At 42.6% G+C, this 21100-nt stretch overlaps 1 protein-coding gene across 1 annotated transcript in view; it reads right to left on the reverse strand.

Annotated features, from left to right (window-relative positions):
• Positions 1 to 249: 249 nt before the first annotated feature.
• The window catches only part of LOC311235988 (RNA-binding protein with serine-rich domain 1-like), a 29428-nt gene continuing 8577 nt past the window's right edge, over positions 250 to 21100 (reverse strand). The window contains exons 2-7 of the mRNA XM_084323544.1: positions 14405 to 14551; positions 7282 to 7455; positions 6297 to 6399; positions 4904 to 5057; positions 4286 to 4427; positions 250 to 2088 (exon numbers count right to left, since the gene is read on the reverse strand). Coding sequence (XP_084179670.1) covers positions 1983 to 2088; positions 4286 to 4427; positions 4904 to 5057; positions 6297 to 6399; positions 7282 to 7455; positions 14405 to 14551 — 826 coding nt within the window. The 3' untranslated portion in view covers positions 250 to 1982. The remainder of the gene's footprint in view (positions 2089 to 4285; positions 4428 to 4903; positions 5058 to 6296; positions 6400 to 7281; positions 7456 to 14404; positions 14552 to 21100) is intronic.

Here is a 21100-nt window from a genome sequence, read left to right on the forward strand (position 1 = left end):
TTATGAATGATATCTATAATTCATATTATATACATTAATGCTCCACGTGTTTTGTCTGTTCTCCTGTATAAATACGGTTAGCTCACCATGCTCTAGAGATCAAGGCTATAGGGCCCATTGCTGTAACCTATAGGTCTGTGTTGCAAAATGTAATTCCGCCAATAAACTCTATCCTTAATCAAAGACTCTTATCCGCCTCTGTGAATAATATCTGTTCAAAATATTCCACATCAAAAACAGAATCTTAAGGATAGTTCATGATCTTTATTGTCAAGACCCAAAGTCCAGCTTGTTAATCACATTTGGTCGTCGTTGTGTAACTTGCGTGTGAACTTGAAACACGAAGGAAAGTAACTTTACAAGGTCTAAGAGAAATAAAAAACATAAAATCCTGTAAAAACACCAAATTCCAATTAAAAAAGGCCCAAAGCACAAACACACGCTGGATTACTCACTGTCGTTTTAAGGCAGACTCACGCAACAAAGCTTTCTAAAAGGAGGACTAATTTCTTACACAAATAGCTTGCCTCTAAATTGAGCACACACACAGCATTATGCATATCTACAGACATTTAACTGTATGCCTCCTTGTCCTAAAAGTGTGTATACAAAACATAAAAATAAACACCTGCTCTTCCGCTGAAATAGACTGGCCAAGTAAATCCAGGTGATCGATGGTCCCCTATAGATTTCCACCTATTAAATCCACTGCAGTCACGAAGGAGATGCATGTCGATGAAGGGGAACAGACCGGTTCTTCTTTTAAAAAGAGACAAATGAAATACGTATTGTACAGACAGGGGTGCAAGTCAATATTAGGAGACGGTTCCTAATGGTTGTGCACCAGGGGCGAACAGTGGCGTTTACCAAAAGAGAGCCTAAGCTTTTAACCCTTTCAGGTGTCATTCCTTTGGGGATTTTCTCTCTCAGGGAGGCGAGGTGATTACGCCCACCGACTACTTGATGGTGTTCTTTAACCCTTTCACTGCCACACAACAGAAGGTTAGCCCTTTACTATCACACAACCGACGGCGATGCTCCATCATTAGCATCTTTTTAGCAGTACAGTTTACTAGCAAGCTAAATGAGCAGCGATTCAAGAAATAGCCTAAATGCTGATTCTCATATCACAGACATGCTCCCCAGGACGCTATGTTACAAAACAGGAACTTCTACCGGATGAACGCCACTGAAATCAAGGGGGAGGGAGTATCCTACGACATATTTCACAATCAGAACAGTTTGCTTAAAATCAAATAATATGTTGTGTAATAAGACCAGGCAAGTGTCAACCTCGCCTCCCTGTGAGTTATAGTTTTGTACTTTATTGGTTTATATTTTTGATGTCGTTTTTCAATCCAGTTTGGAATTGCGTTGCTATGGGAACAGCTTGGACCGAAGTTTATTTCCCAATGTCGTGTTTTGCTAACATCCATAGAGGCTTTGCACAGAATGTTTAGAAAGCCTGTCTTCCCTCTACGTCGCAGGAGACGACAGCTGAAATGTGCAGGAAAACCGCTGCCGTGTGTAAACAGCAACCTCACACCCCGGTGTCTAAACCGGTGGATCCTGTAAACAAGTCCAAGTGGAACAGTAATGAGATGATTTTCCAACATTTCACCTACAAAACCGCTGCACCGAGGTGTTTCCTGTCAAAACCGGTCACCGATGGTTACAGGCAGCCATGTTGGAAGAAAGAGAACGACACACGAAACGTTCCGTGCCAAGCCTCTACAGCCAACGGGAAATCAAACGTAGTCCGTCCAGAATGTTCACGTTGCCCGATTGAAACCGTGTCGACCGGGAGCCACCGAGGTCGTTAGAACGTTACATTCTCAACATTCTAAATCGTAAACCTGAAAGGTTAATGTAGCCTATCAAAAGTACACACTTATTAGAAACAGTGGGGGAATCCTAATGTATTCCCGGGGAGGGGTTCAGGGTGTAGAAGAGGAGCGCTGGCGGGCGAATGGGGGGCATCTCTAGCGGGAGGAGTTGGAGCTGGAGCGTGATCGGTGACGCCTGCGACCAGGGGAACGGGAGCGGGACCTGCGACGCACCGGAGAGCGTCTCCGTGGAGACCGAGACCTAAGAGAGAGAGAGAGAGGACCACCATTATGAAAAAACGGTATTGTCATTATACAGCACAAGTACAGTGCAAATGTAACAGTAAAGCGCAATAGTAATATACAATGTACAGGTGATTAAACTGGGTATAAAATATATAAATTAGTACTACTGAGTAATAGTGCTATAGCTAGTAAGAGTAGGTAAGGAATATGTACAGATATAGATATAGCAGGGTTAGAAATAAAGTTATTTTTTTCCCAGGTAACGGACCGCAAATGACATCAAGTCATAAATCATTCTCTCTAGTCTAGACTGTCTGACATTATAGTTTTTTTTTCAAACGTATTCAAGAATAAACATCCTAACCATGTCACAACAGCAGTCAGTGTATATTTTCAGCAATACGTTTGTTTACCAATAGGTAATTTCGAACCCTGAGATATAGTATCTACAGAAATGTAAAAAGGATTATATGCAGGTATGTACAGACATTAGGGATGGGTACCGAATTCGTTACTTTTGAGGTACCGAACCGAAACACGTCGGTACTACCGAGTATCGAATCAAGTGAGAAACCGAAGAAAAAAAAAGAAAAAATAAATCTTTTATTAATTTTATTTTTTTTTTACTTTTTTCTTTTCATGTCAACGTTCACACGCACAATATATGCTTACCTAGGATTTGACTTGATTCAACAACAAAGCAGTCGGAGCAATGACAAGCCGAAAACTGTCGAAATTGTAGTTATTTGAAGTTTGGATTTTTTTTTACGACTGAGGTAGGTAAATTAAATGTCTTGAGACTAAAGTACAGAAAAAAGGTACCGTTGGGTACCGGTATCGATTCACAGGTACCGGTACCGGTATCGGTTCAAATGTGAAAGGTACCCATCCCTAACAGACATATGTGGATAGATATATGATAAGAATTAATATATATATATATGGTATATACAATATTATTGTACATGCCATCTAGGGCCGCCACTAACGATTATTTTGTTATCGATTAATCTGTTGATTATTTTATCGATTCGTTGATTAATCTAAAGTAAACTATTAATTTACCAGAAAAACTACAATTGATTCTATTTGCAATTGAATATTTCAAAATGTTTAATGAGTATCCTCATCCTTTTTAGCTTTAGATTTAAAAAATACTACCAGCCAGAGAGATTTTTACCGGCCAAAAATTATAAATAGCTTTTTAGTATATTCCCATGAATTATTATATGTATTGTGTGTTATCTCTCCACTCCACGCTATGGTAGTGCTTGTGCCAGCACAGGAGATACGAATAAAATAAATTATATATAGGCTACCTATACATATTTAAATTAATATCTTCCTTTTGAATAAAATAGGCTGAGGAATCAGGATTGTTAAAGCTAATTATTAGCCTAATCTATGGCAAAAAGAGTAGCCTATAATAAATGCCAGGCTCAGTCCCCCCCTTTCCTCACTATTGGAACTGGTTTTTACTGAGACGTGCATACAGGAATGGCGAGGATGTAAAACATGTTAGACGCATTTATTGGACCTGTTGCTCGTGGAGTTTACATAGAAACAGCGCAACTGGCAAGAGGAGTTATCACAGGCTGTAGAACGCAGGCTGAACAGCTACCATAGCTTCTAAAATGTAAAGTGGGGGTATCAGGCTCAGCTCCTCCCTTCCAGCTGGAGTGAAACACGGAAGTTATCAAATGAGAGTGAAACGCGCACTGTGACTGTCGAGTCCTGGCTCTAGGCAGAATCACGAATAGTGTTTTAAGAGAAGTTATTTATATTTTGAATGTGATTCACTGCACATTAGTTCGAATACACATTGCGCATGTTATGACTTTGAACGTCTGCCATTTCCACCACAAATGGCGCATACAATTAACAATATGATACGTTGATCATGCATATGCAAATTGATGAAATTTCATAGTCGACTAATTGTGACAGCCCTAATGCTATCATACAGTTATATGGGTTATATGCAGGTGTATAAGTAAGTATATAGATGGATTATATGCAGGTATATTCAGACAGATATGGATATATATGTGGTAAATATTATATATATATATATATAAATAAATGTATATGCGGTATATACAGCACTGTTGTACATGCTTAATTACATTTATAATAATTTTTTTTTATTCAAATGACTACACTGCAATTTTTTGACGATGACGACGATTGTGGTCATAATGGAACAGCCATACCTCCTCCTCATGCGAGGTGGTGTGCGACGCCACACAGGGGGTGGGGGGGGCATCCTACGAGGGGGGGTGAGCCTGCGGGGGGGAGGGCGGATCCTAAGAGCCAACACAGCAGTGGCTGTGATCTCCTGTCCGTCAATCTGACCTGAAACGTACAAAACAAACAAAAAGGTACAGCGATGTCAAAAGATGACAATGACTTTTTATCACATGGGATAATCTTCACAACAGAAAGGGCGTTTATTTTCTTGAAAATACCCTATTCTCATGCAAATTGCATCAGTGTTATAAGACTTACTTTGAGGTACACAGTGTAGTTTATATCACAATATATATATACGCTTAAAAAAAGAGGGTACACTATTTTGCAAATAAAGAGGTAAACCCTCTATATACCTCCGCCTCTACATACCTCGTCCTCATCATACCCCTGCCTCCTCTACATACCCCCGCCTCATCTACATACCCCCACCTCCTCTACATACCCCTGCCCCCTCTACATACCCCTGCCCCCTCTACATACCCCTGCCTCCTCTACATACCTCCACCTCCTCTACATACCCCTGCCTCCTCTACATACCCCTGCCCCCTCTACATACCTCCCCAGACCCCTCTATGTACCTCCGTCCATGTGTTTCACTGCTTTCTCCGCCTCCTCTGCGGTCTCAAACTCCACGTAGGCGCAGCCCTTGGACAGGTGGGGCTGGATCCGGTTCATGGGCATGTCAACCATCTTGATCTTGCCGTAGGTGGCGAAGATCTCCTGGATGTGGTCCTTGGAAGAGAAGAGCAGAGGCCGAGGCTTGTTACTGAATAACAGACAATCCAGAGATACACCTCGGGAAGTTCTAAATATTTCTGCCTGAGAACTACTGTACTCTCTAATGGCCAAGCTTCATGGAGTGTGTTTCGACAGATCTACTTACAGAGTGCAGTCAGTAGGGTAACGAACTCTGTACTTTTATGGGTACCGAGCGAATTACGTCGGTACTACCGAGTACCGATTCACGTTAGATCAATCGGTGACTCATTTCGGTACCCAAGACCCGCAGAGTTAGAAAATAATCAGGATTCCAATGACACGCAATTGTCATTTCATAATGGACACAGACCAGCGCGGACCTTCAATGATGGGCAATTGTCATTTCATAATAAATAGACACAGACCAGCGCAGACCATACATTTTAGAAGCTAAGACATCTAGCTCTTCAGCCCCGCGTTCGACAGCCCTGTGACAACTCCTCTCGCGAGTTGCGCTGTTTCTATGTGCAGTGAAAGCGCAGCGAGCAACGGGTCCAATGTGTCCAACATGCTTTTCATCCTCGCCATTCCTTTATGCCCACGTCACGGTAAAAACGTTAACTAACGTTAGCTGCTAACTAAGCTCAACTGGAGGAATCAGTTTTGTTTTCGCAGAGATCCAATAGTGAGGAAAGGGAGGGGGAGATCCAATAGTGAGGAAAGGGAGGGGGAGATCCAATAGTGAGGAAAGGGAGGGGGAGATCCAATAGTGAGGAAAGGGAGGGGGAGATCCAATAGTGAGGACAGGGAGGGGGAGATCCAATAGTGAGGAAAGGGAGGGGGAGATCCAATAGTGAGGAAAGGGAGGGGGAGATCCAATAGTGAGGAAAGGGAGGGGGAGATCCAATAGTGAGGACAGGGAGGGGGAGATCCAATAGTGAGGAAAGGGAGGGGGAGATCCAATAGTGAGGACAGGGAGGGGGAGATCCAATAGTGAGGAAAGGGAGGGGGAGATCCAATAGTGAGGAAAGGGAGGGGCTATAAGCCATTCTCCCTTTGTGTGTGTGTGTGTGTGCATTTTCCATAATGTTGGCGTGTTCCTTTAAGTCTTCCTGTGTAAAATAGATGGCAGTAAAAGACAGGGTCCATGCTTGTCACCTTTTATGTGAGCATGCTCATAACCCATGGGAAAACCTGGGTTGACTAACCAAGTTGATAACCACTGCCGTGACACAGATTAAGCGCTACTGCGGTTGCCTTCAGGGAATCTACCTTGATGACATTCCTGGTCAGGCGACCCAGGAAGACCTTGGTGGGCTTGGGGCTGGGGCTCCTCCGACGTCGCTCCCTCTCATCCTTCCTCACCACCTTGGATCTACAAGGAAGAAAAGAAGTTGGGAGGTTTTAATTAGACGTAAAGAACCAGAGAAGAACCAGGGAGATGTTTTAATTAGACCTAACAAACCAGGGAGAGGTTTTAATTAGACCTAACGAACCAGAGGAGAACCAGGGAGAGGTTTTAATTAGACCTAACGAAGCCGAGGAGAACCAGGGAGAGGTTTTAATTAGACCTAACGAAGCAGAGGAGAACCAGGGAGAGGTTTTAATTAGACCTAACGAAGCAGAGGAGAACCAGGGAGAGGTTTTAATTAGACCTAACGAAGCAGAGGAGAACCAGGGAGAGGTTTTAATTAGACCTAACGAAGCAGAGGAGAACCAGGGAGAGGTTTTAATTAGACCTAACGAAGCAGAGGAGAACCAGGGAGAGGTTTTAATTAGACCCAACGAACCAGAGGGGAACTAGGAGGTTTTAATTAGACCTAACGAACCAGAGGAGATGTTTTAATTAGACCTAACGAACCAGGGGGGTTTATACTTAGACCTAACGAACCAGAGGAGAACCAGGGGGGTTTATAAAGTCTTACATTTACGGTAGACCTGTAGTATATAAGATGGGGTTTTAAACCTCCAGTGACAGAGAGCGGCTCGTATATTTATTATAATTTTTTTTACGATTTCCTCCCTCTAATATTTGGACATTTGGTTCTATTTTTATTTAACCTTTATTTAACCAGCCAGGTCAAGTAAGAACAAATTCTTATTTACAATGATGAGAGGACAGAGGGATACAAATATATATATATATATATATATATATATATATATATATATATATATATATATATATATATATATATATATATATATATATATATATCCAAGTGCTTCTCCTCTGCCAAAATGACCAATCTCGTACTTTGAGCGAGAGCGTCTTCTATTGTCATGGCGCCGGCGGCTGGGGCTCGGGGAGGAGGAGGAGGAGGAAGAGGAGCGAGAGCTGGAAGACCCGGAACGGCTGGAACCGGAGGAGCTGGAGCCGCTGGAGGAGCCTGAGCTGGAGCCTGAGCTGCTGCTGGAGCTGGAGCTGGACCTGCAGAGAGGGAGGAAGGGAGGGAAGCTTGGTTTAGATGTGTCAGGTGTCACCATGATGTACACAAGCAAGCAACTCATAGGCCGTCATGGGACTGGTGTTCTATTACCAGGGTATCTGCAGGTTTCAACAAGTTAGATTTAAGACTTAAGACCTTTTTAACCCTTTATTCGCCAAGGACGAGTTTCCATGTCATTCTCCGCCATGCGTAATCTGCCAATGACGCCGTAAGGCGTCTTTGAGATCAATATTTCAAAAATCTGTGATGGCAATCATATTTTACCCACAGAGTCTTTTCCCCTGTTGATCTCCTCTCAACTCTCCAACGGTTCAAGAGCGCCATCTGGTGGCCGATCGGCGGATCGCCCAAACAGGAAATGAGCGGCAGGAAGTGGTGCTCATCCATATTCGGACTCGAGCTCGACACAATGGATAGCGATCCGTTGCCAATAACTCGATAAACAACATGATTTGGACGTATATACTATTATACAACCTGGAAATGGATCGCATATATCAACATCCCATAATAGCAATCTTTTTGCTCCACGCTCATCACCCAACTCTACGAGGAGACTGGGGTGAGTTTCAGCCTGTTTGTTTACCATTTTCGATACAAACTGCTATGATCAATATATCACCCATACTACATGATTCATTTAAAGCCCAACCTCCAGGTTAAACCCTACTGATCAATTATGGGTAGTTTACATCATTGGTATATAATTTCATTTTTTTTTTTTCATTTGACACCGGAAATGCCACTCTGAAAGAGTTAAAAAGGTCCACGCACGAATAACATGCACGCGCGAATCAAAAAAGCTTATCAAACGCCGACGTCACAACAGGTCAACAGGACAACAGGTGCATATTAATGAGCCGAATCTAAAAGCTTATCAGACGCTAGCACCTAGCACGGCCGTGACGTCACTTCAGGAAACGTATGCCTTATGTCCGTCCGGGTCATAGTACTAGATCAATGGTGGCTCACTCTGTGCATCACAGTTAGCCTATATCTCCGCCGTCCCTGCTACACGCAGTCGGGACCACTACACTCACTGACGTTAGCCTATAGCCGGAGGAGGCGGCCGCAGGGCGCCGGAGCCTGCAGCGCTAGTTAGCTCATAGCTATCGTGTAACACTAGCCTTTGCGGGCTCGGGCGCCCTGCGGCTGCCGCCGCGTCCATGGGCCCCCCCGGCAGGGCACCCGTGGGGATGGGTCGGGGTGTACAGAGAGGAGAGAACCATTTTGGGTCGGCCGTTCATGCCGGCCAGCGAGCCGGATGTCGGGATATGTTGTTAGCACAATAGCTACCAAGCTAAGCTATGTTATCTACTAACGTTATAAACACAATATGTGTACAACGACACAATGATTTACATTATTACAAATATGGTAACGTGGTTGTGGCTTTTACAAATAGTGGTTAGCTTTAGAGATGGATGGATGGCTATAATCACGGAGCAATAGTGAGGTGAAACAGATACATTTCCATTCGGCTAGTAGTAGCAAGCATATATCTATGGTAGCAGGGCTCTCTGCCTGCCACTAGCTGTGTGACTCTCAGCGCCCCCTGGTGAGCCCCCTGTTGTCCTGCACCTGTTGTGACGATTACACACGCACGTTATGAACCATTGAATAAAATATGCACGTGCGTGGTGATTGTGTTGGGCAGACAAAATGTTTGATAAAAACACTAAAACTGGGTCAATTTCAATACTTTTTTTCCCCCTTCTTCATGAAAGCCACTGTTGGCCTAGTCCACATTGTTTATTGAACAAAAATACAACGTGGAGGTTGACCTTTAACGTCGGCCACGGACTTATAACTAGGGATGGGTACCGAATTCGGTACTTTTGAGGTACCGAACCGAAACACGTCGGTACTACCGAGTATCGAATCAAGTGAGAAACCGATTTTTTTTTTTTTTTTTTTTTACTTTTTTTTTTTCATGTCAACGTTCACACGCACAATATATGCTTACCTAGGATTTGACTTGATTCAACAACAACGCAGTCGGAGCAATGACAAGCCGAAAACTGTCGAAATTGTAGTTATTTGAAGTTTGGATTTTTTTTTTACGACTGAGGTAGGTAAATAAAATTTCTTGAGACTAAAGTACAGAAAAAAGGTACCGTTGGGTACCGGTATCGATTCACAGGTACCGGTACCGGTATCGGTTCAAATGTGAAAGGTACCCATCCCTACTTATAACTAGGGGTGGGAATCACCAGTTTCATCACGATACGATACGATATCGATTCTTTGGACAACGATACGATATTATCCGATATCACACAGTCTGCCACGATACGATACGATTCGATTCAGGTGCCTGCGATCGATATGAGACGATATTATATGCCCATTTAACACAATCAGTAACATTTAAATCGACAAAAAAAGGCAATGGAAATATCATTTGACATTTTTATTTTTGAGCTCTTTCAGACATTTAAATGAAAAACAATCTATTGTTTTTAATACAAATAGACCTCCTGTTCACTGTTTTTGGTTTGTTTTTCTTTTTTTTCTTGATATTAATATCCTATTCACTGTCACAGAGCTGTATTTTGGCTGGAAAAGCCGGCCAGATCCTGTTAGTGGGGCTATCCCGAGAATACACCCTCCTTCCCAGTCCCCACTTCTCTCTGCCTATGGCTCTGGGTTAGCTTGTTAGCTTACGCTAATGTAACGTTATCTTCGATCTTTAACGCAACGTGGGCATAATGGAGTGGCGAGGATTGCAAAGCAGGTTAGATGCATTGGACCCGTTGCGGAATAAAACAGCAGGGACATGTTTTGGGTCACAGAATAGGCACAATAGTCTTGCTCGGCTCTGGGTTAGCTTACGGCGCTAACGTAACGTTATCTTCCATCTTTACCGCGACATGGGCATAATGGAGTGGCGAGGATTGCAAAGCAGGTTAGATGCATTGGACCCGTTGCGGAATAAAACAGCAGGGACATGTTTTGGGTCACAGAATAGGCACAATAGTCTTGCTCGGCTCTGGGTTAGCTTGTTAGCTTACGGCGCTAACGTAACGTTATCTTCTATCTTTAACGCGACATGGGCATAATGGAGTGGCGAGGATTGCAAAGCAGGTTAGATGCATTGGACCTGTTGCGGAATAAAACAGCAGGGACATGTTTTGGGTCACAGAATAGGCACAATAGTCTTGCTCTAGTGACGCTCTGTGTGCTGTTGATGTTAAACGGAGTTTCACAACACTGGGCGCGGGGCGATGACGTCGCCGTCGCCGGATTTTCAAAATAAGAGTATCGCAATATGAATCGATCTTTTTACGTGGCATCGATCCTATTTCATTATTGATAATAGATCGATATATCGATCTGGATCGATGTATCGTCCCACCCCTACTTATAACCCCCCCCCCCCCCCTCCGGTCACCAGCAGATGATGAGGCAAGACGTTTAGGACCTTGTGCAATTGAAAGTTTTATTATGACGTCAATCGGTATCAAACTACATTTGATGATCTAATATAATGTATTTAGGGCTATAAATCACATTCTGCAGAATGCTGCAGAAAACGATAAAAACATATACTTTAGACCGTATTTTAGTATGAATATGTGAATGAAAAAGTAGAACGTTGCTACATCCTACACGATAGATAATTGACGTTGAATGGGCCATAGTAATGTCAATTTAGCAATACAATTTAAAAAGTTATAGCCCTGCAAAGAAGGGGAACTTCTCCATAGACAAAGAGCTGGCAGAGGATGGAATAAGGATGTACATAAGTGGCAGAGAAAGGGTTAATACCAGTTAGAGCCAATTTTATAGCAATTTCACAACCATACTAGCAGAAAACACATAGCGACACTGAACTGGTCATTTTAAATGGTAAATGGTGCATTTATAGTGATTTTATCCAAAGCACTTTACAATTTTGTTGCGGATTACCAGACGACTGATCTACCTCCTGAGCCACTGTCGCCCCAATTTGATTTCCTGCGTGTTCCATTCGCCAGAAGCACCAAGCTCCCGGTAGCTCAGAAAACAACGACTTGAATACAAAACATTTAATATATTCAATATTATTTTGTTATTTCAAGTTAATCGTGGATGTAGGAGTTAAAGCTGCAGTAGCAACTTCTGCTAAATGAGCAAGAGTGAGCAGACATAGAGCGAGCTCTAAATCACCTTTCAAGCCCATGCACGTACTACAACAGGTTTTCCACATACTCCCCAAAACATCCGATTGGTTATTGATGAAGGGAGTTGTTGTTTGTACGCCATCAGATGCTTTTGGCCTGACAAAGTGGTGTTCTAGGGGGTTCATGGTAATACCACCACCACGTTCCTCGTCAAAAAGTACACACAATATGCAAAACCACCCATTGATCAGAGGCTGGGAAATACATTTTAAATTCAGCTTAAAGCTGCTGGTGCCACTGGGAGTCTGTGGAAACTAGGGATGCCCCCCGAAACCCAGTTCTAAACGGGAACCGGTACTAAATTAGAAAGAAACAGAGTATAAGCTCCGACATTATCCGTACTGCTATAGAAATGATGGAGTTTTCTTTCAAGTAATTTAAATGTTGCAAACTATCTCTCCTCTCTCTCTGTCTTGCTCTGTCTGCATGAGAAGCGGGACTGAGTTACACACAATCGCGGCTTGAGTCGCTCACACTCACACAAATGCACATACGGGTACTTGGCTCCGTGCTGAAGTGCGCAGCACACAGACCGCTCTGCATGCGCTCATCATGGCGGAGAGAACGAAACGCTCGAAAGTCTGGGTACACTTTACGAAAGTCGATGCCGACAACGCACGTTGCCACAAGTGCAATAAAACATTTGCAAGTATGGGTGCTGGCAATACAAGCAATTTGTCAAAACATCTGTTGTCAAAACATAACATTAGTCTGCAGAAATGCGCCGTTTCCGACTGCTTTGCTCGCAGTGTTCCATCTCCATCCACGTCCACTGCAGGTAAGCCAAGATACGGAGTTAGCTAGGCTAATAACGAATTTTTACGAATAGGCTAATAAATTTAATATAATTGCCTAGCTAATTGTTTAGCTACAAATATATTTGAAAGATGACAACTTTTTATAGATCGTCAGGTTGAGGCTGCAGCCACCATGTCCCAGCCCTCCTCCCTCTACCACCACGGTCTCAGCCAAGCCCAAAGTCCCTTCACCCTAGCAGCTAGAGGAAGGATGACAGAGGATAGGGTGAACAAGTGTCACAGGGTTACTGTTGCTGAAGAAATAATATGTATTTATAATATTTATTTATAAAGTTATAAATAATAAAGCAATGTCGATTCTGTTCGTAATAAAAAAAAAATAAATCTTGCAAAATAATCAAAAAGAACCGATAAGAGTATCGATAAAGTACCGAACCGTTAAGCAGTATCGATAAGAGTAGTAGTATCGAAAATCCTACCGATACCCATCCCTAGTGGAAACCCTTTGTTTTCCCATTACATGGGCTTGAAAAGTAATGCAGAGCTCACGCTAGGGCTGGGCGATAAAACGATAACGATAACTATCGCGATAAATTATTTCCTCGAAATAAACATGAAACGTGGTCGCAAAGTTTCGATATATCGATTTTTCAAGCTTGGCTCCGTTCAGCCTCGGCTCAGCACACTCACTAACAACAACCAGCGTTACGTGATGACGTACTTACGCACAACAGCTAACAACCAATCAGTGAAGGAGATGGCCGAGACCCGGAAGGAGGTAGGACTCACTCAACAACAAGGCTTGCTAGGCTAATTAGCTTGCACGGCGGCGTTTTATATATTTACGTGCCGAGTATGTGTGTGTTTTGAATTCTGAGGCCACGTTTATGGTAGTGTGGGATATACAGTGGACGCCGTTTCAATATATTGTGGCGGAAGAGAGTATTTTAGTGTCATATTTAGCACATTGTCATGGAATACATCGCTTAGAACCAACAGGCTGGCTAGGATAACTAGCTTGCACGGCACTGTTTTATATATTTACGTGCCGAGTATGTGTGTTTTGAATTCTGAGGCCACGTTTATGGTAGTGTGGGATATACAGTGGACGTCGTTTCAATATATTGTGGCGGAAGAGAGTATTTTAGTGTCATATTTATTGTCATGAGATACTCCGCTTGTCGGCTAACGTGCGCAGACTGATGACGACATCAACTCGACTTGAGACATTCGCAGCAGCATAAGAAGTTAATTAAACTTGACGGACATTATATCGACGATAATTATCGATATCGAATTATATGAAAATAATTTTATAATTTTATCGCGATAACGTTTTTGGTCATATCGCCCAGCCCTAGCTCACGCTATGCATTGCCTACTGCAGCTTTAATGCCCAACTCTAGAATCCACTAACGAGTCCCCTGCCTCCTACCCTCTTTCTGTCCACTGCCAAATGTGCCCCGTTTCATCCTTCTACATGAACAAAAATGGGTGTTGTGTAGGGATGCCTACCGAATCCGGTAATTTTAAGGGTACCGACCGAATCACGTCGGTACTACCGAGTACCGATTGACGTGAGATCCACCGGTGCTACATTTCGGTACTGTAAAAAATTAAAATAATAATAATGTATATATATATATATTTTATAAGTCTGATGATGTCAACATTTCGTTTACAGCGAAACCTATGAAGTGTGCTGCACGTTCATGTCAACGTTCACGCACACAATACCTTTTACCTAGTATTTGACTTGATTCAACAACAAGGCAGTCAGGCCAGGGGCAATGGCAAGCCGAAAACGGTTGCAAGTGTGGTTACACTTTTTTACAACTGAGGTAGGTAGATTACATTTTTAGAGACTATAGTACCGGGAAAAAAAGGTACCGTTGGGTACCGGTATCGATTCACAGGTACCGATACCGGTTCAAATGTGAACGGTACCCAACCCTGGCCTAGTGTTGTGTGGTAAACGTTCCACTGTAACCCGCTGTCCTTCTCACCTGCTGCTCCCAGTGGAGGCACTGCGGCGCTTGCGGTTCTTGTCTCTGCCGCGGTCTTTCTCAGCTCCTACCTTCACGGCGCCCGTCTTCTCCTTCCCTCTGTCTTTGGTCTTATCTTCTTCCTTCCGTTTAGTAGGGGACGGTGCCCTGAGTGGGAGGAGAGGAATGGGGGGCAGAGTCAAGCAGTATCAATAATAATAATAATAATAATAATAATAATAATAATGCACTTTATTAGCACCTTTCATAATAATAAAATGTTCAAAGAGTTTCAGCACAGCAGTATTTTAGATGTTTAGTGCTGTCAGAGCCATAGGTCTTTCTCATATACTCTGCCTGTCCCCCCTTCTAAGGTACATTATAGAACAATTACAGTTCTGAATTACTCCCTCCTGCCCATCCCCTTCTTCTCCGTCTCATCTACCCTACCTACCTGTCTGTCTCTGGCTGGGGATCATTTAGATCTACCTAGTGATGCACGATATATCGGCCGCCGATATAATATCGGCCGATATGGCAGTTTTTTTACACATCGGTATCGGTCCGATATCAAGATAGGGCCGGTATTAAAAAAAAATTAAAACTTTTTTTTTAATATTTTTTTTTCTTTTTACATGTTTTGGCCTTAAATAGTTTCAAAATATCAGTCATTTCTGAAAATAAGTTACAAAAGTAAAAAAAATAATGCGTTTTGGAAAATAGCTCTTTATTTGATTATCATAAAAAAGTGTTTTCTATACAGAGATATCGACATCGGTAAATATCGGTATCGGCCAGAACAGCAATATTAATATCGGGTATCGGCCACAATTTTCACATCGGTGCATCACTAGATCTACCCTCCCTACCTGTCTCTCTTTCTCTGGCTCTATCAAGCCATATATGAAAGTCATTGAGAGAGTTGTCTCGCTGAAAAGTGGACACGAGTTCAACAACTTGTGTACCTTATTTTTCTCATAATCTTAAATTCAGAGTTAATTATATTGTTTACAGTTTATTTTCCTCATTTGTATATTCAGATCTAATTGTATTGCCTATATTTATGTCTTTCTACTATTACCCTGCCTAGGGATGGGTACCGAATTCGGTACTTTTGAGGTACCGAACCGAAACACGTCGGTACTACCGAGTATCGAATCAAGTGAGAAACCAAAAAAAAAAAAAAAAATTACTTTTTTATTTTCATGTCAACGGATTTGACTTGATTCAACAACAAAGCAGTCGGAGCAATGACAAGCCGACTGAGGTAGGTAAATTAAATTTCTTGAGACTAAAGTACAGAAAAAAGGTACCGTTGGGTACCGGTATCGATTCACAGGTACCGGTACCGGTATCGGTTCAAATGTGAAAGGTACCCATCCCTAACCCTGCCCATACCTAAACCTCCCCTCCCCCCTCCTGCTACGACGCCCGGATTTCTCCAAGGGGATCAACAAAGGAATATGTAACAGTTATCTTATCTTAACTTCAAGTGTCAGGTTAGAAGGCCTTAGGCCTTCTGCGAGGACACTTGCAGCGAACTGCTGCCTGCACTATGGTCTACTGCTCACTTTACATTATGTATATCAGAAGTTACGTAGTACTAGTATATCACTGGAATTGAAATTATGTAGGTATATAATCACTGCTCTCTGAAATGATGCATACGATAATTTCACATGCTTATGATAACAATCACTTTCAACCTGACCTCAAAGGCGCTAAAAACTAAATTACAGACATCACAAAACAAACTGGTCAGACTACTGCTTGACCTTACTAAGTTACTACTAGAACCCACCTCACCCCTCCCCACTTTGACAACCATCGGGATGGCTTAGAGATTAGTAAACAACAGAGTACAGCAACTTGCAATGGGCTTGGTCTACAAGATACACTACACCACTAAGGTACCCATGTACATAGGCCTGCCACGATAACACATTTTGCTGGGCGATTAATTGCCCCTGAAAATATCGCGATAAGCGATATTATTGCGACCGGTTAGAGAATTTTTTTTTGAGAAATTTATTTCCCAAAACTTTTATTTTGAAGCCCACCGCTCCGTCTTTTCCGGGTTTAGACTTTTATTTTGAAGCCCACCGACCGGAGCGGAAGTATTGTTGTTATTATCCTAGCAGCATCTCGTCCGGTTCTGTGTTTTTGAGCTAATGATAAAACCAGAGCCCTTTAAACAAATTAGGGATGCCCCGATCACGTTTTTTGCCACCGATACCGATCACCGATCGTCGTGAGCCATATCGGCCGATACCGATCCGATACCGATAGTTTTTGATTAAAAAGAAATTAAAAATCATTTTATATCAAACGTTTTTTTTTTTTTTTTTTTTTTATAAAATATATATATTATATAATTAGACTTGTACTTGTATTATCTGCGAGACATCGCCACCACGCAACAAGTCAAAATGCTCGCTATCTGCAAACAGCTCCACTGTCTGTGTGTACTCTAGTAGCTCCTCCTGATATCAACAAATGCTCCAGCAAGTCTTGTAGTGCATGTTGATACCTCCGTTAGCTCGCGTTAGCTGACGTTAATTCACTGTTCAAAACGAAATGTCCAATTGAACTAAATAGTTGTCTTAACGTCATCTAGCCGGCTAGCAGTAGCTACAGATAGCTCCTGATATCAATGTCTCACAGACACTGGAGCTGTTTGCAGATAGCGAGCAAAAGGATTCTCCGGCGCTGCAGCGGGACCCCATTGGTAACGTTAAGTGCTTTGGTCATTTCACATTCAGCAAGCCCTCAGCTCGAATACGCATTCAATCAATGTTATAAGACATTGATATCAGGAGCTATCTGTAGCTACTGCTAGCCGGCTAGATGACGTTAAGACAACTATTTAGTTCAATCGGACATTTCGTTTTGAACAGTGAATTAACGTCAGCTAGCTAACGGAGGTATCAACATGCACTACAAGACTTGCTGGAGCATTTGTTGATATCAGGAGCTATCGGTAGCTAGCCGGCTAAATACCATTAGACAATGCCTACTAAAAGTGAATAGTTGACTGGGTAATTTTGTTTAAACAGTAACGATAGCTAGGTAGCTAACGTTAGCTCAGGTCGAATGCATTATCTAGACTCAGCAGAGGAGGTCCGCCTCCTCTGTGTTTACAAACTCTACACGGGTACGGGCGGGGCTAGGGAGGAGGAGCAGTTTGCAGGTCCTGTGCGTCTGAGACAAGCGAGTGAGATATCCACTTGATCAGTTTCCGCGATCGGCGAATATGACTAATTATCGGAATTCCCCGATCGCATATTTATACTGATTATCGGCCGATAACGATCGGTGGCCGATCGATCGGGGCATCCCTAAAACAAATGTTGAGATTGTTGGTGAGCAACTAACTTTAGGTTAGTTTTAACGTTAGCTACTAACGTTAGATGCAGCTACTACAGGCAATCAACGATGAGGAGGAAGCGTCAAAGCCGTATAGAATAGAATAGCCCTGTGGTGCGTAGGCACGGGAGCGCAACTCGATTACCTGTTATAATAAATGTATTCATGTTTAACTTGTCCCCGTGTCCAGTCCTTTGACTAGTCCCACCCGTTCATTGTAAACAATGATGCATGTAATTGTATTAACGTTATTCTGTGTTGTAGCTATGCTATACGTTGTATTTCGTTTGTTAGCTATTTAGCTAATGTTGTTGGCATTGAATGAGCATCAACACTAGATCTTTAATCTTTATTTAGCAGTCCAGTTTCTCCGGGCAGTAGCGAGTAACTACTTGGGTCTAAAAATAGCTAACGTTACACTACAAAGAACGCTATTTGGTTAAAAGGAGCAACACTATTGAGAAATGTAGTTAAGCTATATGTGGCGTTGCTAGTGCCCCACGGAGCTCCCGTGCTGTGCTCTGTAGTAAGGCCAGCGGCCCCCCACACGGAGTGACTGACGAGGGGTACTGGACTGGTTCCGCCTCATTAAAACAAACGCGCAAATAGCAATTAATCGCGCCCGTCAAAATCATTGCATTAATTTTAATTATCGCAGCAATTAATCGATTTATTGCTTATCGCGGCAGGCCTACATGTACATGTCAAAAATACTTCCCAAAGGTCAGTGAATACCACAAACACAACACCAGAGGGAGCTCCACAAATCATGTTAAACCCAGATTCGGCTCAAACAAGGGACTAAACACGTTTCGCAACTATGCAACAACAATGTGGAACGCCCTACCTAAAGCTGTAAAGGAATGCAAATCACTACCCACCTTCAAAAACACACTAAGGGCCCTTTCTCACTCACCCTATTAGTTTCTATTTCGTTCCGTTCTGGCCCGTTCCGAGATCTGAATCGAACTCCCCCCTCTCTCCCCTCTAGTTTGCGTACACACTGCAGTTTCGTTCTGGGTTCTGTTTACGGTTTGCCTTTTGAGCGTTTACGCTTGCCGTAGGTGATGATGTCACGTTCGAAAATGTAAACACAGGAAGTGTTAACATGGTGCTGGAGACTGAATGCTGATATAAAATGAATAAATAAGCAATAAATATGAAGTTATATTTGAACCTCTGTTGTCAAGCCTTGTCAATATAACCCACCCCATTTTATCACGAATGGATGGTGTTGTAGAGTTCGCTTTTGAGCGTTTCCCAGGGCTAACGCTAGTTAGCTTAGCCTAGTCTAGTATAGCCTGTAGCACTTTCTTTTCAGCAAAGAACGTGCAATAAACAAAACGGATACATTCACTGTGTGTTCTGCCTGTCATTTGTTGATGAAACAAAACTAACATCAACACAAGTGACCACCAAGAGCGGATAGTTTAGTCTCAAAAAAGATCGGTGACTTTTGTTAGCTACATTGTTAGCTGCATGCTAACGTGAATGGAAGATGCCATTATAACAGTATAGCATTGTGGCTAGAAGCTAACGTTAGCTCACGCTAGTTAGCCAGCACCAAACTGATGATATCGGGAGCCATCAGTAGCTAGATAACATTAGAGACAACACCGTGTGCAGGGGAGGAAACTAACTTTTTGGCTTACCAGCCAACTGGCGAGTATCTGATTTTTTACCAGCCAAAAAAAATTGCTAATTGTGATAATTACTTCTTTGTATGTCTTCGTCTAAATTGATTTTCAATCATAGTAATAATCACACCGTGTCTCTACTCTTTAAAATATTTATTAGCATAAAACATTAATAACAGTCTCTACTCTTCACAATATTAGCATAACACATATTAACATGAAAGAGGGATCTATTCTGGACTGGGTTGGGCTGAACTGGGCAGTGAAAGATGCTGGGTTGGACTGGGTTGGGCAGTGAAAGAAAAAAACCGAAGTATGTTGTGAAGTGTATAGATAGATGGATGTGAAATGTATAGATGTAGCAGTACTGTCTATCTGTATGTCGTGTATGTCATATGTTATGATGAATTGAAAATGGGGGACCCTGATGTAAACAAGACGAAAGTCTTTCTCTGGTCTGCATCCCCTTAACAATTGTGTGTATTGAGCCGTACTGTATTGTACCCATTCTGCAATCTGTTAATAAAGTTTTCAATCAGTCAATCAAGTTAACTTTGAACCTCGGTTGTCAAGCCACGTCAATGTTGTGTATGCATCCGAGTGTTCACTGTGCCTTTAAGACGGCACGGTGGCCTTACGACAGTGCTGTGAAGTACCGTCGAGTGTTGTGGTAACGTCAGTTGGGTTGGTCTGCTGTTGTGCACTGGTTGAGCTAGCCCCTTTCGTGACTGCGATGTGCAAGCCAGGGGCTTTTGAGCATGAAATAAAATGTCTAACCTTACGTCGTAGTCCGGTGCGCAATAGACTAACATACACCTCTGTAATTTAAATGTGTCCTTGCCTTGGACTCGAGAGTTGTACTAGGGTTGGATGCCGTTCCCCGTTGCTCAGTCTGTCTGTTTTCCATCTTCTGTGTTTAACGTTATCTGTTTGCGAGTGCTTCCTTGACTGATGGCCAGTACCACGGGACTTTTATTCAACATTCTATATTTCCGCGGGTTGGCCAGTACTGCAGGAACTTTTATTAAACATTATATATGTCCGCGGGTTGGCCAGTACTGCGGGAACTTTTATTAAACATTATATATGTCCGCGGGTTGGCCAGTACTGCGGGAACTTTTATTAAACATTATATATGTCCGCGGGTTGGCCAGTACTGCGGGAACTTTTATTAAACATTATATATGTCCGCGGGTTGGCCAGTACTGCGGGAACTTTTATTAAACATTATATATGTCCGCGGGTCTTGTGCAGTGCTCTCGTGGCACTGTCAACTCGCCAGACTGGCGAGTGGTCTTCATGAATCACTCGCCAAACGTAAAAAATACTCGCATTTGGCGAGTAAAGTGGCCTAATTTCCTCCCCTGAGTCCGTGTGTATTAAACAAAGGTGAATAGATGACTGGGCCATTTGTTTAATGCTTGTTAAGATTGAAAGAGGAGCTCTGAGCTAACACGGTCTGATAGCTAACGTTAGCCAGCTGCTCATGCAATCGCCGAATCGGTAATGCTAGCAGAATGAATGGATGTAAACTTTATTTAACATATTGCATATGGGTACAATACAATACGGCTCAATACAAACAATTGTTAAGGGAATGCAGACTGTTGTAGCTTGGACTGGGGTCCTTATAACAATAACTTCATGTTTTCATCCACTTGTTTTTGGTTGAGGTCTGAACTCTCAAATTGCCCATAAATATAGTTTTTGTGGG

Source organism: Notolepis coatsorum (genome assembly GCF_963971535.1).
Source record: "Notolepis coatsorum genome assembly, chromosome: 10".
In the NCBI taxonomy this organism is placed as follows: Eukaryota; Metazoa; Chordata; class Actinopteri; order Aulopiformes; family Paralepididae; genus Notolepis; species Notolepis coatsorum.